Genomic DNA, 17,673 nt, shown 5'->3' on the forward strand with positions numbered 1-17,673 from the left:
CCTTCGGGCAAGCATCATTGAAGTCCCGAAAGTCTACGCAAACACTTATTTGTCCAGATTTCTTAAAGACAATGACAATGTTGGAGATCCACTTAGGGTATTACACCTCTCGAATGAAGCCTGCTTCGATTAGCTTGTCAATCTCAACCTCAATTTGTGGGATGAGCTCAGATCGATAGCGCCTTTGAGTTTGCTTTATCAGTCGTGTTCCAAGCTTAACTGCAAGACGATGCACAACGATGATAGGGTCAAGGCCGTGCATTTCCTTGTATGTCCAAGTAAAGACGTCTTTGTACTCTAATAGCAGTTGGTAATGTTCCTCTATCTCATTTGCACTTAGCAGCGCACTTACGAAGATAGGTTCGGGTTCCTCTTTCGTTCCTAAGTTGAGCTCCTTGAACTCATCAATCGTGGCTTGCCCCCCGTCTTTGAGCTATGATGGTGCATCAGTGACATCTTCCTCGAGGATTTCGTCTTCTTTGTCTTCTTGGATCGTGATGTGGAAGACGTCTTGAATCTTCCCTTCAGTGTCGTCCTCTTGGGATTGTGCAGGCGATGAGCGTTTGTTGTCACCTTTTATGCTCGTGTGGACAAGAAGCTTCAGTTGTCGCCTTTTAGGCTCGTGCGAACAAGGAGCTTTGGTGTCGCCTTTTATGCCAGTGCGAACAAGGAGCTTCCGTTGGTTTGTCAATCGATCCAGGAGAGTCGTTCCTCATAATCTTCATAGCAATGAGCCTTGACTGAGTAGTTGAAGAAGTCTTCTAGGAAGAGGTCACATATCGTGATGAGGATGGATGATCTTCGTGTCAAAGTTTCATTATCTCCAACACTTTCACATTGTTTTGGAGGTTGACAGGAGCTGCTTTGCCCCATTTCCCATTGGTGAACTTGTGGAAGAGATGGTTGTTGCCTGGAGAGGTGTTCCTCGCAATCTTTATAGCAAAGAGCCTTGACCGAGTAGCTGAATAATTTTTTGAAGAAGAAGAGATCGCACATGGTCGATCTTTGTGTCGAAATTTCCTCATCTTCAACACTTTCACGTCACTTTGGAGGTTGGCGAAAGCTGCTTTGCCCCCTTTTCGATTGGTGCACTTGTGGAGAAGACATATGCTTCTTGTGCAGTTTCTTCGGAATGACATGAGTCCATCCTTCAACTTCACTCGGCTTGACTGGCATGGTTTTAAAGCATGCCCCCAGCGATTGAGGTGAAGATTTTGAGTTAACAGAGCCGGAAGTGATGTTTTCTTCCAGGATTTTGTCTTCTTTGTCTTCTTGGGCCTCATCTTCAGTGTCGTCCTCTTGGGTCTGTTAGCGTGAAGATTGGCATGTGTAGATGATGGTGCGCCTCTTTACCTTCAGTGGTCCTTTTGTGTCAACCTCCAAAGTTGCTTGGCGCTTCATCCTTGAAGGAGTCAAGATTTGAACATCATCTTTTCCTGCTAGACTGTCAAGCTTTTCTTCCTTTGGCGTTGTCTTCCTCTTTCTAGAAGACTTCTTGGTTTCTTCAAGTCTGTCTAAAGTCGACGCTTCGAATGAAAGCTAGATGTGCTGCTTTGTTTCTTGGGTTTTGATAACTTTTCAAAGACAGATCTTTACGGAGTTGGCGTCTTAAGCCTTTTGAAGACGGAAGTTCGTTCTCGACAACTGATGCAATCAAGTGCCGAAATTCTAGGTTTTGAACGATTCAGCCTATCGAAGACTGAAGTTTGAGGGGCAGATTTAGGATCCTCTTAATCTTGTTTAATGCTCATGCTGATATGTTGAGTGCTCGCATTTTTTGCTTTACTTGAAATCTTTACAAGTGCATTTGGTGTGAAGCCAAGTCTAGCTTTGTTGTTATCAACTCCGTAACCATGCTCCTTCAACTTCTTTTGAGTCTCGGTGAGGTCACGTTCTTTGTCGTAGACAATGTTTGTATTCTTCTTTCCAAGATTTGAAGAGGAAGGGAAATCGTATCCAGCCTTTGACATGAGCTTGTAGGCGTTTGGATCAAAACCTTCTTCGGTCCTCTTGGTTGGAAAGGAGTTTGGTTTGCTTTGACGTCATGTTGCGCCTCCAGACGGTTGATGAGTATGGTGACCTGCAAGTTCTTCTCCTCCGCGGTCTTTGTGAACCTTGCAATAGCTTCACTCATTTGAGCTAGTTGTTCTTCAATGGAGGTGACGCCAATGGTCATGACTTGTGCAACCAACGGACGCGGCTTTCCTTGAAACGTCCATGGTGCTGACGAAGAACCACGTTGGCCGTTTTGGGGTGTTATCTTGTGCGCCTCAGCAGCATGCTTCGGTGACCCCAACGAGGTTAGGTTGATGACGGACTCGCGCCTTTGATACTCCCCTTGCTCCTTTAACGGCATCAACTTTGAAGCTGCATGTTGAGGAGCGGTTGTGGCGCCAATGGATTGTTTGTTCATGGCAGAAGTTTAGGATCCTTCCCTTGGTGGTTGCCAGAATGGCTTGAGCCTTCCTTGATGCCATGTGTGTTTCTTGTGGATTTGAAGATAGAGATAAGAGGCAGAGAGGTCCCACTGGGCGTGCCAAATTTGTGAACACGGAAATTTCTTGAAACAAGAACACGTGTACAAAGAAATATTTTGTGATTTTGATATTTTTTTGGGTTACAATCTCTTTCAATCCTCTGATTCAATCTCCGTGAGGTGTAGATTTGTGTTGATCCAAGGGTCGTTGAGGCTTGAACTAGGAATGAACAGTTGTGTAGATTTGGTGTTGGGTTGTTGATCTAAATGGTCGTCGGGGCTTGATCTTTAGGATGAACAGTGGTGTACGGATGGTTTCTTCAAAGGCTGTTGGGCTTGATCTTGAATTGGTGGAAGTTCTTCAAGGGTCGTTGGGGATCTTGAAGGAGGATTTGACGAAGAACAAAAAGGGCTTTCTTGATCCTTCGGGATTTGTTTGAAAGCTTTAGAGTTTCAAAGCTTCAAGGATTTTGGATGTGTGGGGAGTATTCTCTTCCATTTTGGGAGTAGAGAAATGTATTTGTGAATTTTAGGATTATTGATACCTTGATGGAGAAACCTATTTATAGGCTTTGAGAATGAATTACCACCACAAAATTTTCCCACTTAAGCATCATTACCTAATTTTCCCACTTAATGCAATATTGAAATTGAAGTGGTCTAACATATGGCCTAATTTCCCACTTAATACCATTTTAAACTTGAAGTGGTCTAACTTATAGCCTAATTTTCCCACTTGATACAATTTTAAACTTGAAATGTGCTTGCTTTGTCATTGTCCAAACGAGAAAAACTTGTTTTGATCCGTAATGGATTGAAATGTGCTTACCTTGTCATTGCTCAAAATGAGAAGAAAAACTTGTTTTAATCCATAATGGATTGAAGTGTGCTTCTCTTGTCATTGCCCAAAAATGAAAAGGAAAACTTGTTTAATCCTCCAAGGGTATTTCTTCCAATTTGTTGAGTCACATGCCATGTGTACAATTGTGTGACATGTGGCGTATCCCATGTATGCCGTAACACGTCAAAACTTTAATGCGTTGGTGAAGATTTATTTACCGAAATTTTGTTGTCTACAATGACAAATTAATTATATTTTCGTACGTAAATCTAAACAATATTACTTTAATCACCAAGAGAAGTATGTGTGTGTGTAACATGTAAAACAATCTGCTGATAAGAGTACGGCGATGACATTTGGTAAATAAATTTTAGCCTCAGCGTTATTCTAAAGAGTAATTTTCTAATCAAATTTACTCGTAAAATGATATGAAAATATTTTATTGATGTAAATGTGAAGTGCCCCCCATTTTACTTTTGTAAAATGATATGACAATGTGTTATAAATTAGGACAATTAGGAATGATTATTTTTTGACATTTGGTTAAAGAAATAATTATTTTTAATAACGGTCAGATATTGATTATATATTGACGACATAATAATCACACAACGATGATATGACAACTCCTAATGATTTCTTATAACTAAGAATGTCAAAAAAATCATTGACGCTAATAGCAATATAAGTTATCATCCATTCTTCTATAAGAAAGTTTAGTAAAAAAACTTGTGACCCTAAGTATATGTATCATTGAATTTGTATATAATTACAGAGTGACATATGTTCTCTATTGAAGAACGAACCATAAATATATTAGAGAGATTACATTTTTCAATCATATTTGTGTATCATCTAATTTGACAAGTAAATATTACGTCGGTTAATTAATTGAGTTCATTAGATGTTGAAAACATTCGTTACCTAGCTTGAGATAGTACACTAATTTAGTATAAATATATGGAAAAGGATTCGCACCGGATCATTTTCTTAGGGATCCTAGGGATCATGTGATCGTAACCGTTTATCGTACATCGTGCGGTCAGTTTTCATTAGGTACTATTATATTTAATTTAAAATTTAAAATTTTGAAATGATTTTTGACCGCACGATATACGATGAACGGTCACGATCATGGTATCTCTAAAATCCCTAGAAAAAGGATCTGCAAGGATAATTACGATACAACATTCGTCCTCCATGCAAGGATAATTACCAAGGATAATTACCAATAAAACAGAGTAATACTTAGGGTTGAGTTTTAGTCTTAGGGTTGGTGAATCGCAAGATGATGGCCAATGATGCTAAAATATCTCAGTGAGTCTTCTCTGGCCTTGAAAATGTGAACTGCCGTGGCAAAGTCGATAATTGATTGCCTTTTAAGTGGGAGAGAGAGAAAATGAAAAAGAAAAAAAAAAGAAACTATTCACTTAACTTACGTAGTAACTACGTGCATGTTGCATTGGTTCTCTGTTTTTCTTTTCCCGAAAAAGACAAGATACATGGAACGTGTTTCATACAAAGTGGGTGACCTGGCATTTGGCAAGGATGCGAGAATTACGCTAAAAAAGCTGTGGGCCACCGCCGGCTGAGAGGTCGGCAACCAGTTTATGACCAATGCACCACCGCCGTTCCACGTGTCTCACCCTCCGGTCATCGTGCCACACACGCTAGATAAAAACCTGGACATCACGTGCGGTTTGTGATCTTATCTAATCGATCGATCTTACGTGTCAAGATCAACGGCCCGTGTAGCATGTACATGGCCTTTTTACAGTTTTACCCCTTATCCTGTACGAATGCACTGTGTCCCAGTCATCTCTTTGCCAGAACATTTTAAAATATTATTTTTTTAAAATTTTGAATTTTGAAAATGGCTCCCTGAAGAAGGTTGCTAGGGTTTTAGAACGCATCTGCAACCGTACACGTGTTCAGTACTTCAGATCTTAGATTTCGTCGTCGTTGTCCGCTGAAGTATCACCTAACACCCTGGAACTGCGCTTAATTTCCATAACTATCCTCGTTCACTTACTGATAATTGTCGGTGGTAAACGTCGACGCAAGGGTAACTTAGACATTTCCAATTGTCTTATCTTGTCTGCGGACGCTATTGAAGTACGGACGCGTCTCATCATTCAAAACATCTCCAACTAAGATAAAGCTTAAACTTTTAGGGGGTGTTTGTTGCGCCGGACTATCTCAGACTGGACTAGCTTCAAGGACTAAGCTGTACTAGCTTAGACTAGACTAAGCTGGACTAACTTAGTGAAGCGTTTGATGCAGTTTGGACTAAGAAGCTGGATAATAACAAATTCTAATATTATATTATTTAATATATAAATTATTAATATTTTATTATGATCTAGGTGACCGGAGATAACAAGGAGTCTATCGGGAGTGGTTGTTGAGCATAACGAGGACGAGAGAGGATAGTCTTAGCTAGTCCCATGGTTATTGGGGGGTCTCGCTAAGACCTCTTAGTGAAGGGTTTTGTCCATGCTAGTCCCCATTAGTCTCATTAATGTTAGTCCCAGCATGGAACAAACACAGTATTGGACTAACAGCTAGTCCAGTCTAGTCCAGTCCCACTTAGTGAGGGCAAGCAAACGCCCCCTTAAGCTTTACGCCATAAATTGATTTTCTTCTCCAATCTTTTTGGTTTAAAATTTTAGCCTGACTTTTTATTTTCGGTAACATTCTTTATTTTTAAATAAAATTTATGTAGATTATCTTAATTTATTTTTATGAACATTTTAATTTAAAAATATTTAAATTTTGATAAGTAATTAAAAATCATGTAAAATACATAGGTATTTATAAAGTTTTAAGTTAAATTTGATTTAAATAATTTTCTTAAATTATTTTAAACGTTAGATTTAATTTTGGGTCGTCAAATCTTTTTTTTATATTAGATTTGATCTCATTTGATCATAGCCATTAGATTATAAGTAAAAAAACAAAAAATGGTTTGAAATATGACAATTTGGTGGGTCCAGAATAATTTTAGCCAGACGGCCCAGACTTAAATCCTGGGCGGAATCTAGCCCAGAAATATATTTTCTCCCCAGACTTATTTTAGCCCATGGTTGGAGATGGTTTGTAGGGGTTTTAAAGCTTATATTTTAAGCTTTATCCTATGAGTTGGAGATGGTCTTACTGGGCAAAAACTATATATATGCAAGCTATATTACGGGGGTGATATAAATTTTTATATGTATGTGTAAAATTTTTTTTTCTGAACAAATAATATTATTTATATTAAACGAGAAGATGTGAGTTTAGCTTCTTAATCGGTTGGTAATAATGTAATTCAAATTCATTTTTGGAGACCACTCGCATACAAATGAAGATAAATATTACTAAACTATAATACTAAGTGACATAAGTGAAATTTTTTGAATTCAAATATTATGAATGACGTTTTTAAACTAATTTATTTTCTAGTTTTTAGTATATTATATTTAAAATAACCAAAATCACCTCTTAATGGATTAATTTTTTTAATATATTATTTTTAGATATATAATTATAAATATATATATATATATATATATATATATATTATTTAAGTCATTAGCTATAAAGGTAAAGTTGTCAGTTTATTAGCAAAATTTTGATTGAATGGCTATATGAAACTTAATTAAAATTTGAAAGGTTGTTGTAACAATTATGTCATACCATATTTCAAATGATACCATTAAACTGGGCTAATATTTACGATTTTTTTTCTTCGAAATTTACTTACTTTTTAATGTTTCTCCTTATTACTATAATTCATAATCTACTTTACTTGAACCTCAATAATTTATCTTTTCAACATAAACCTCATTAAGAATCTAGCTACTTTTGCAGCTTCAATATTTAAAATTTTACATAATTATATACATTTGGTGATCGTTGCTCGCTGTCACGTATCTTAAGTATAGGTTTCTTAAAGACTTGGTAAAATGGCAGCAGTGACAGGCACGCTCTCGTTGGGGGCGCGGGGGCGCGGTTGTTGTCCTCCCTAAACAAGCCCATATGAAGCTTCCAATTACTAATCCTCCATTAATCATTAAATTAAATTTTAGAAAATACTAACTAATAAAATACAAAAACAAAAGTAAAACAAAAAAAAATATCATAAAAAACCCAAAATACCATTCACTTTTTGTCGCATCGAGAAGCATTTGGTGGTTCTATGATCTGGTCACCCTGTCTTTCTCGTGAATATTTTATTATTATTATTATCTACAAATATAATTCCTTGTTTTTTTTTTCTCATATTAAAATGTAAAAGGTTAAAAAAAGAAAAATGGTAAAACACCTTTCATTTCTTTAAAAATTATGAGCTTTGAATTCACACGAGGAGGAGGAGGAGCAGCCACCCAGATGGAATTTCAATCGGATTTTGAAGGAGGAGTGAAGCATCTCCTATCTTTCGCCACACCGAAACATCTCTGTAAATTCTCATTCCCTTTTTTTCTCAATTCTTAAATTGTAACAAAAACAAAAATTCTCCAAAAAAAAAAAGATGGTTCTTTTATTTGTTCGAAGGAAATTTCTAGGATTAGGGCTTTCGTCGTTGGTTGTTGCTGATTTTATTATTACTTAAAGGTATTATGTAAAAAAAAAAAAAAAAAACCCTGAAAACCAAGAAAAGAAAAGTAAAAACATTGTTTGTCTTTGTCGAAAATCCGGTTAATAATTGCATCTTTTTCTGAATTTTTGTACTGCTTGATTGACTGGGTTTTTTTTTACTGTGCGGAACCCAAATTATCGTTTTAATACACGATTTATATGATTTTCTTTCCAAATTAATCGATTTTTTTATGAATTGGTGGAAAATTTAGAAAGAAAATCTGGGGATGTTGTTACTTGTTTATTGGTAAAAAAAAAATAAAATAAAATCAATTTCAGACATTGACTATTGAGAACGTGGGTTCTGTGAATCAATTTAAATAAATTAATTATCTTATTTCGTCAAGTTTTTTGTTTTTCTTCCCCCTCTTTTGATCATTTAATTAGTTAATTAATTAATTTCCCTAATCAAATTCAAAGACGTGTTTAGCTGTTTCCATTTCCATTGCCATCTCTTTCATTTCTCAAATCTCTCTCTCCTCTGTCTTTTTCTCTCTCTAGATTTCTCTCTCTCTCTCTTCGTATTCTTATTTGCTTCCCAGAGGCCTCATTTGCAAGCTGTAAAAATTGATGGTAGCACAATTGGCCTCAGCCCCCACTGACAAAGTCACAACCTTTGTTGTTCTTGCTGTTTCTCTCTCCTCAATCCCTCTCTCTCTCTCTAGAATTCCCCAGTCCTCTCTCTCTCTCTTGTTACACTCGGCAGCACCGAATGTCGCATTGATTTAGAGACGCCTCGCTCGCTCTGCTTTCTCTCCACCACGCGTCCTTCTTCTCCTTCGCCATCTCCCTCTCTCTCCTCTGTCTCACTTTCTCTCTCTACGTTTCCTGACAATGAGATCAAAGTCGTAGCCTTTTTCTGCATTCGAGGTCTCTTCGTCTTCAAGCGGTCGATCAGGGGTTTTGCCTCGGACCGAAAAATCGAATAGATTACAAAATAAGAAACGTTTCGGTTCGTTTTGGGTCGCTTCTGAGCTTGGTTTCGTGGGATCAGACACCCAGAAGAACTCGCACCCATACAAATGGCGCCCTCTTTCAGCTGGTGGAATAATACTAAAGACACCCACCGCGGCACACCCGTCGTCATCAAGATGGAGAACCCCAACTGGTCCATGGTCGAGCTCGAAGGCCCCTCCGACGAGGACTTCCTCATCTCCGAGTCGCCGGGTCGTGTCCGTGGCAAAAACGCCAAGCAGTTCACTTGGGTCCTCCTCCTCAAAGCCCACAGAGCCGCCGGCTGCCTCACCTCCATCGGCTCGGCAATGCTGGGCCTAGCATCGGCAGTCCGCCGTCGCGTCGCCTCCGGCCGGATGGACACAGACGCCGATGTCGAGCCCCACGGCGTCAGGGAAGTCGAAAACCCGGCTGTCCGCAGCCGGTTCTATTTCTGTATCAAGATGTTCTTGTGTCTGTCGGTTCTTCTTCTGGGTTTTGAGGTGGCGGCGTATTTCAAAGGCTGGCACTTTGGGCCGGCGCATCTGCAGCTGGAGTACTTGTGGGCGTCGCCATTTGGGGTTAAGGGCGCGTTTGATTGGGTTTATTCGAAATGGGTTTTGTTCCGGGTGCAGTATTTAGCTCCGCCTCTGCAGTTCCTCGCCAGTTCCTGCATTGTTCTTTTCATGATTCAGAGCTTGGATAGGTTAATCCTCTGTCTGGGTTGCTTCTGGATCCGGTTCAAGAAGATCAAACCGGTCCCGAAAGAAGGCTCTTTCGACCCCGAAACAGGGGAAACCGGTTACTTCCCCATGGTTCTTGTTCAGATCCCCATGTGCAATGAAAAGGAGGTAAATTTACTGAATTTACGAATTTTTTTAGCTCAGTAACTTTTAATTTTACGATTTCTGTGCATTTTGTTCTTGGCTGATTGTGGATTGTTTGGAAAATCAGGTTTATCAGACGTCAATTGCTGCAGTGTGCAATCTGGACTGGCCGAAATCGAAGATGTTGATTCAAATTCTCGACGATTCGGATGATCCAACGACGCAGTTTCTGATCAAGGAGGAAGTCCATAAGTGGCAGCAGGAGGGAGCCAACATTGTGTACCGGCATCGCGTGATTAGAGATGGGTACAAGGCTGGTAATCTCAAGTCTGCAATGAATTGTAGCTATGTCAAGGACTATGAATTCGTCGCAATTTTCGACGCAGATTTTCAGCCCACCCCTGATTTCCTCAAGAGAACAGTCCCTCACTTCATGGTAAAACTTAATTGCTGCTAATTCTGTTGGTAATCATAATCTGTGAGACTCTGATTGAGACTGATCGAACTACATTATTGTAAAGATTGTTGCTTTTAATGTGAAGATGCGGATAATTATTGCGATTAAGACAGCGTTAATTGCTAAAATCGGTTAATTATTGTAATTTCAGGGCAATGATGAACTAGGGCTGGTTCAGGCTAGATGGTCCTTTGTGAACAGGGATGAGAACCTGCTCACAAGGCTGCAGAACATTAACTTGTCATTCCACTTTGAGGTTGAGCAACAAGTGAACAGCGTGTTCATTAATTTCTTCGGTTTCAATGGGACAGCTGGTGTGTGGAGGATAAAGGCGTTGGAGGAAGCTGGTGGGTGGTTAGAGAGGACCACTGTCGAGGACATGGATATTGCTGTTCGTGCCCATCTCCACGGATGGAAATTCATCTTCCTCAATGACGTCGAGGTACTATTTTGTCCCGAATTATCCTTTGTTAAAACTAGTTTACTTGCTCTGTTTCAATGGTTGGCTAATGGTTGTTAGTGCTATATCTTTTATGTGCTCAGTGCCAGTGTGAATTACCGGAATCTTATGAAGCTTATCGGAAGCAACAACACCGATGGCACTCGGGGCCTATGCAATTATTTCGCCTCTGTTTGCCGGCTATTATCAAATCCAAGGTATATATCCTTTTGGTGTTACTTGTCCCTTTGTCTAATTAAGGTTGTTTTGCTTGCCAAGGGATTGTTGTGGGTTGCGGTTCGCTAATATATATCTTGTTCTTTACTTGTCGCAGATCAGCATTGGCAAGAAATTCAATTTAATCTTTCTCTTCTTTCTGCTTCGGAAACTTATATTACCCTTCTATTCGTTTACCCTTTTTTGCATAATTCTCCCCATGACAATGTTCATCCCAGAGGCCGAGCTACCAGCGTGGGTTGTATGTTACATCCCCGCCACCATGTCGTTTCTCAACATTCTCCCAGCCCCAAAAGCCTTCCCTTTCATTGTTCCTTACCTTCTCTTTGAGAACACCATGTCAGTGACCAAGTTCAACGCTATGATCTCCGGCCTGTTCCAGCTTGGCAGCGCATACGAGTGGGTTGTCACTAAGAAATCTGGCCGTTCCTCAGAGGGCGATCTCACCTCCTTAGTTGAAAAGCCAAAGCATCAAAGGGGGGTCTCAGTGCCGGACCTTGATGAAATGAAGGAAGAAATTAGACAGCAGGAGCAAAAGGTTTCCCGGAAGAAGAAGCACAACAGAATATACACAAAGGAGTTGGCATTGGCTTTCCTTCTCCTAACTGCCGCGGCGAGGAGCCTTCTGTCTGCTCAGGGTATCCACTTCTACTTCTTGTTGTTTCAGGGAGTATCGTTCCTGCTGGTCGGTCTAGACCTAATCGGTGAGCAGGTGGAGTGAAGAGAGAGAGCAATAAACTTTTGTAGCGATAAATGGACGATAGAAACACAGACAAGCCGGGGTGGTACAAATCGTATCTAAGTAGAACAGCCCGGAGAGAGGACTCCTTGGGAGAAGGTCGTCGAGAGGGCTGAGAGTGTTGCTCTCTTTCTTGCTTGTCCTCCGCCCTCCAGACTCCGGCCACCCTGAAGAAGAAAAGTAGTTGTGCTATAAGTGGAGAAAGGATGTCATCGATGAGGAAAACACAGATGAGAAATAGTGATGCATGTTCAATGTGTTTTTTTTTTTTTTTTAAATTTATTTTTCATTCTTTTGTTTTTAGTCATTCTTTTTGTAAGAAAATCTGTTTCTTCAAACATCAAAACACAAGCTACTTTACAATTCCAATGGCAATCTTCTTGATGCTTTTATTCTTCTCATCAATTATAAATGGTATATAGTTTCTCTTCCTTTTTATTTTTTTTTTAAACTTTTGTAATTTCAAGAGGAAAAACACTCCTTAGAAGAGGTACGTTTATATAATAGTAATGATTGAGAATGAATTTTAAGCTTGTATTTTACATGGCAAGTGCCTTCGCCCATGAGCGGTAGGTCTCCGGTTCGAGACTTGGGAGCAGCCTCTCCATAAATGGGGGTAAGGCTAGCCGACATTCACCTCTCTCAGATCCTGCGTAAAGCGGGAACCTTGTGCACTGGGTACGACCTTTTTTATTCTACATGACACGTCCATGATTCATTTGCTGGAGCTGGTGAATGACATGATGGGGGGTTAGGAAGATGTTGAAATGCCTCTGTAAATCTTTTTGACTCCCAAATAGGGAGATTGTTGTGGTGAAACTACCACCTGGTTATGCAAGAAAAGATCTCTGTTTATTCTTTGATTCTCATATTATTATTCAATGCAAGTGCCATAAACATAAGCAGTCGTCAAGCAAGAAAAGATGTGAATCACAAAGTGAATTATCCAATTTAATCCTAAAAAAACCAAATGGGGCCATATCACATGTTTTATTTTATTTTAAACAACGATATTGAAGATGAGAGTTGAGTTAGGCCACACGATGAATTAACAATAAGTTGGTATCAAACATCCCATTTATGAGACTCAACCTAAAATTCCCGCTTACAAATACATAAGAATATACTAGACCATGGTGCTAGTGACAAGGCCACATCACTCTTGAATCCTCACGTTTTATGACAGAAAGCAAACCCAATTTGATTGTAGATGCAAAAAGGACCTAAAAATGGTTTGCAAGGAAAATAAAAAACCAACCCCCCACAGAAAGTAAGCTCCTTCTTCAAGCGGTGAAGGCATTTGTGCCGGTATAAATGGCAGATTGGTTATCCCCTAATGACTCAGACGATAAGATAAGATGAGCAGAAGTGACGTATTAAATCAGATGGTCTTTGGTTTCTTTACCTTGAAATTGCATCACCTAAATGTGCTGGTATCGCATCAGAAACAAAGAAGCCAGCACCGACGAGATTGACATCTTGTTGTAGCAGCAGCAGAAGAAGAAAGAAGCATCAAATCTGTTACTTTCTTGGAAAAAGAAGCTTGACGTGTTTTCCTTAATTTGATCTAGGAAAACGATTTTCGTAACCCCTGTTTTCTCCTTCCACACTCCTCTTTGTTTCCGTGCTTAATTCTCTTTTGATTCATTCAATCTGACGCGTGGAAGAAAAGGAATCCATAATCCATAGGAAGAATAAAGGATGCATGGCAAACACCTGGAAGAAGTTTCACTTTTTTCATCCTGGGTCACAGGGGCTAGCCGTTACAAACTATTAATCGAAAACAGAGCCGGGGTACTCAAACCTGCAATAGGACGGTTTTATTTTTTATTAAAGTTTGTACCCCGGTTCTATTTGTGCATGAAATTAACAACCGCGACTTTCAGAAACATAACTCATAATTTATTGCAAAAGAAATGGAGATTTTTCAGAGGAAGTTGCATGAACATCAGAACAAATCTGTTACTCCTTTCATGATGCAGCAATCTACAAAAACAATTCTTTCACAGATTCCCCTAAAACCCTAGAAAGCTTCAAGCAAAGTCCTATTTCTGCAAACACCCAACAAACAGAGTTCTTCTTCTTCTTCACCAATCAAACCTCTTGCCTTGTTGTCTCATTATACACATTTTTTGTAATATAACAAAGTCATCTTCTTCTGCTAAAAATTCGAAGAACAAACAATTAGGAACCGAGAGAGACTATACAACCGAAATAAGCTTTCTTTCTTTTTTTCGTTTTCTTTCCACTTTTTCTTCTTCTCTAGCTGAGTCAAGTAGAGTTAACCGAAAATTTGAGTTGTCTGTCGGGTGGAAGTAGCCCCTAATATCCGTTCTGAATCTTATAACTCCGGTTTCAAGCGGCCTGCTGAACATTGTAGCGTGTCAAGGTTAGAAGAAAGCTAAAGACATAAGAACTTTGAAAGCGATTTGCAAACATGAATGAATTTGTGTTATTTACCATTTTGTCCCATATTGTCATTAGCTGAACTAGAATCAAAACCCATATGGAAAAGACCTTGGAGCTCATTGTCTAATACATTCTGCAAAATCACATGCATTAAATCAGCCGCTGTTTCGTCAAGCAAAAAAGACGATTATATCTTATGATTTGAAGTCTCTCAATTCTAATTACCTGAGGCAAGGAAGGAAATTGTGGAGCTGAAGTTGGCATACTTGGCAAGTTTCCAGGGAACATACCGGGAGGGTATGGGTGAGAAGAGCCGATTCCAGGACTAAACCCGAAGATAGCTCCACCGCCACTCCGCGAGTTAAGAATCTACAGAGAAGGCGATCCAAGATGAAGTTCAATACATTCACTAATATTTTGTTGTAATTGACAAAATTATTGAGTAATACTTGCGTTTGGACGGACTTACATCTTTGGTTAGAATCCGTTCAATATCAATGTTGAGTTCTGGATTGACCGTCGCAAGTTTCATTGATAAAAACTGAAACATTAAAGAAAGTAAACCTTCACTGAATCATAGAACATATCGGAGCTAGACAACAACGGTATTAACATTTCACAATTATGGACATGGTTCTCTAGTTTCAGCTTACAACTAGCAGAAATTGCAGTGCAACTATAAACATATCGGATATATTCTTCTCTACAAAACATGGAAGTAGTTCCGCATTTTAGGCTGCAGAATTTCTTACCTCAACTTGCTGTTGCAGAGACTGCACATAATTGATAATCTCATCAAGCATTACAGCCTTCCCAGTAATCTAGAAAAGTGATTGATTAACAAATTGATCAGTCATCTATGTAACATAAGAGATTACTCAGAAAACTGACCAACTCCAAAATTTATGAATACCTTATTGCATCCCGGAACAAGTTCTTGAAGCAATCTCATCCGCTCGCTAATCTTTTCTCTTCTTACCTGCAAGCAGAAAACTTTATTGCTTCAATAAACTAATTGAAAAGGAAATTTTCATGAAATTTTGATACATGGATATATCGTAATGAGAACGCACCCTTTCAGCGAGGCTATGACTATTTGTAGCCTGGCCCCTTCGGGCTCTAACATGAATGTAACTGTCTTTTGGATCTCCGCTTTGAGAATTTTCTTTAGTCTGTTTGCCCATCTGCTTGCCACGCAAATTTGCAGCTGCGTTTTCTTCAGTTTTTGCTTTCTTCTCATCTTGCTCTTTCAGATAATCAGAGCTCTCCCCAGACATATCCTTGTTAAGTTCCCCATCAGCATTCTATTAACAGATAACAAAGAAATTAACATCACCGGAATAAATAATCAACAAAAAAAACAGATACCAATTCAGCATAGCTCAATTTACCTTATTTGGACTGAATGCAGAGTTGGATTCGGAAACTCGTTTCCTTCTCTTTCCATTCGGCGAAGATGCTAAAGCACCCTCTTCAGAAATTTGGCGATCATCGTGAGATTGGGCACCGATTGTTGAAGTCTTCTCAGTGCCCCCCTCCCTGTTGGGGTTATAGTTCGGATGACACCCAGGGTTAGCAATCTGGCCACACTCAGAGAGACCAAAAGAACCAACCATTTCTGAGAAGCTTCCACTTCCAAAACATTGAGGAAGCTTTGGCACCATCCCAACATAGCTTGAATCAGATGGGTATTGAACAAGGTGGGAGGTGCTACTCATTCCCTGATTCTCCATCGCAACGGGGTAAGGCGGATTGGGAAATTCGCCATGGGAAACACCCGAAGGACCGCCAAAATTATCATTCTGACTCAATGAAACAATTGGATCCCAACCAGAACCAAAGAAAGGGTCAGCCCCATTTGAAGGCTTAAACATGGACACAGAACTCATTGCCATTCTGGAAACCTTTTCGGGCAGCGGATTCGTGCTCATCCCGGAAGATGGACGGTTCAGGCTCCCATCATTTCTATGCTGAAACCCTACATCCTCACTGTCATGACCTCCCATTTTATGGACTCAGAAGTCCTAATCCTCCAAAACTATGGAGTCCTCCTCCACCAACCTATATATTATTCAAATGACAAAGGAAATCTATGACACTAAAGGGAAAGTGGGTAGCTTTGACCAAAGTTGACTGGTGATATCTTGCAGACTCAACAAGGAACAAGTAACCTCTGCAGCTTTATAGACCTGAGAGGGTGCTAAAGCAACAGATGCCTCTTGTTGCAGCATCCCATGGACACAAAGTGAGAGGACAATTCCAGTGTATCAGGCATAAAATCTTATACTGCACCACCCAAAACACCTCAAAAACCCTAGGATCAAGCTTCTAGTGCAGGGAAGGGGAAAATAAACAAAAGAAAATGCTCCCCACAGACAAGAAAAAGTGAACCTTTCAGAGCATAAAGTTAGACATGGACAAACAAAGACATTAGCTAAGCAACAGCTCACCAGACTAACAAAAAGAAAGCAGATTCCCTTTTTCTCTTTGAAGAGAGCTAAATTTCAATTTTTTTTTTCAATCCTCAGTTGAATCAAACATCAATCTGGTTGATGGAACCAGATGGAAAAGGGGGTTTTGAATCTCTCCAAACTATGACCAAAATTAGGGAGAAGGAGAATCACTCCAAGCTTCAAGCAATTGAATATTATAATAATAATAATTAATAAAAATGGCTGCCAATTTACCTATCAGGAAATAACAACTAGCTCTTGCAAGTTTTGAATCAAAAGAGCTAGAAGCCTAGAAACTGGGAAAAAGGAAAGTTGCAGAACCCCTTTTGAGATATTCTTAGATGGGAACTCCAAGAAGGACCAAAAGGCATCAAATGGGCAGGGTTTTAGCTTAGTCCCTGAATTGGGATTTTGATTTTTCCTCCAAAGGAATCAAATTTGACAGGAAAATCCCAATTCACCAATTGGGTATTTGCACAAACAGCAAAAGAAGCATCAAGTTCCAAACTTTTTCTTATGGATCACACACAAAATGCAGCAGAGCTATGGAGCTACAAAAAGAGTGAGGCTTTGCTTACCTGCCTAAGTTAACAGATGACATGTATGATTTAAAAGACCCAGAAATAACCACTGCCAACTGCTCTGGTTGGAAAAATTATTACAGAACCTAATCCCTCTCTCTCCTTCCACACTTTACTCTTTGTAATTCTCTCTCTCTCTCTCTCTCTCTCTCTCTCTCTCTACTTTGAGCCTTCACTTCTTTGCAATTTTCCAATATAATAATGCTTTCCCTCTGTTTTTTTTTTTTAACTTTGTTTTGGGAATTAAAAAATTGGAGAGGTTCTTCTCTTCAAGGCCAAGCTTGCTTGCTTGACATCTTTGACATACTTTTAAAATTTTAATTTATTTATTTTTTACTGACACATTTGCCAACTATTGTAACAGACCTCTCTTTGCTGTTACACACTCATCTTTCTCAGTGCCAACTAACCCATTCACCCCCTTTCATTTCTTTTGAGAATAAAAACTCATTATGCTCCTAACCTCCATCATCCTTCCATCTGCATCATTGCACACCAACTCTCTGGGCCCCACTTCCCAATCCCCCCTTCTCCATACTTGGATTTCTGATTTCTTTTTATAATAAGTTCCATAGAGAAATATTATGAGAGATTAGCTCTTCGGCAATGATCGAGTCTAAGATACTTACCTTTTTTCTATAGAGGTGAGGATCATTACACC

At 39.3% G+C, this 17,673-nt stretch overlaps 2 protein-coding genes across 4 annotated transcripts; one reads left to right on the top strand and one right to left on the bottom strand.

The window, feature by feature from the left end:
- The first annotated feature begins 8,318 nt into the window (after positions 1–8,318).
- LOC103443091 (probable xyloglucan glycosyltransferase 12) lies at positions 8,319–11,938 on the top strand. Its single transcript, XM_008381875.4, has 5 exons — positions 8,319–9,721; positions 9,825–10,133; positions 10,306–10,596; positions 10,698–10,811; positions 10,928–11,938. The coding sequence occupies exons 1-5, from the start codon at positions 8,960–8,962 to the stop codon at positions 11,549–11,551; spliced, it is 2,100 nt and encodes a 699-aa protein (XP_008380097.3). The 5' UTR covers positions 8,319–8,959; the 3' UTR covers positions 11,552–11,938.
- A 1,511-nt stretch (positions 11,939–13,449) lies between these two features.
- LOC103421733 (transcription factor bHLH74-like) lies at positions 13,450–17,455 on the bottom strand. 3 transcript variants are annotated; one of them, XM_070826688.1, is made up of 9 exons: positions 17,010–17,148; positions 15,370–16,039; positions 15,052–15,282; positions 14,892–14,957; positions 14,731–14,799; positions 14,448–14,519; positions 14,204–14,347; positions 14,030–14,111; positions 13,450–13,936 (listed from the first exon to the last, which is right to left on the bottom strand). In XM_070826688.1, exons 2-9 carry the CDS (start codon positions 15,982–15,984, stop codon positions 13,911–13,913), a joined length of 1,305 nt encoding a protein of 434 aa, XP_070682789.1. In that variant the 5' UTR covers positions 15,985–16,039; positions 17,010–17,148; the 3' UTR covers positions 13,450–13,910. The 3 variants fall into 3 exon arrangements, with proteins under 3 accessions (XP_070682789.1, XP_008357997.3, XP_028962650.2); XM_008359775.4 differs by having other exon boundaries at positions 13,450–13,933; positions 15,370–17,455; XM_029106817.2 differs by having other exon boundaries at positions 15,370–17,455.
- Between the last annotated feature and the right edge of the window lie 218 nt (positions 17,456–17,673).

This window comes from Malus domestica, chromosome 08 (assembly GCF_042453785.1).
Source record: "Malus domestica chromosome 08, GDT2T_hap1".
In the NCBI taxonomy this organism is placed as follows: domain Eukaryota; kingdom Viridiplantae; phylum Streptophyta; class Magnoliopsida; order Rosales; family Rosaceae; genus Malus; species Malus domestica.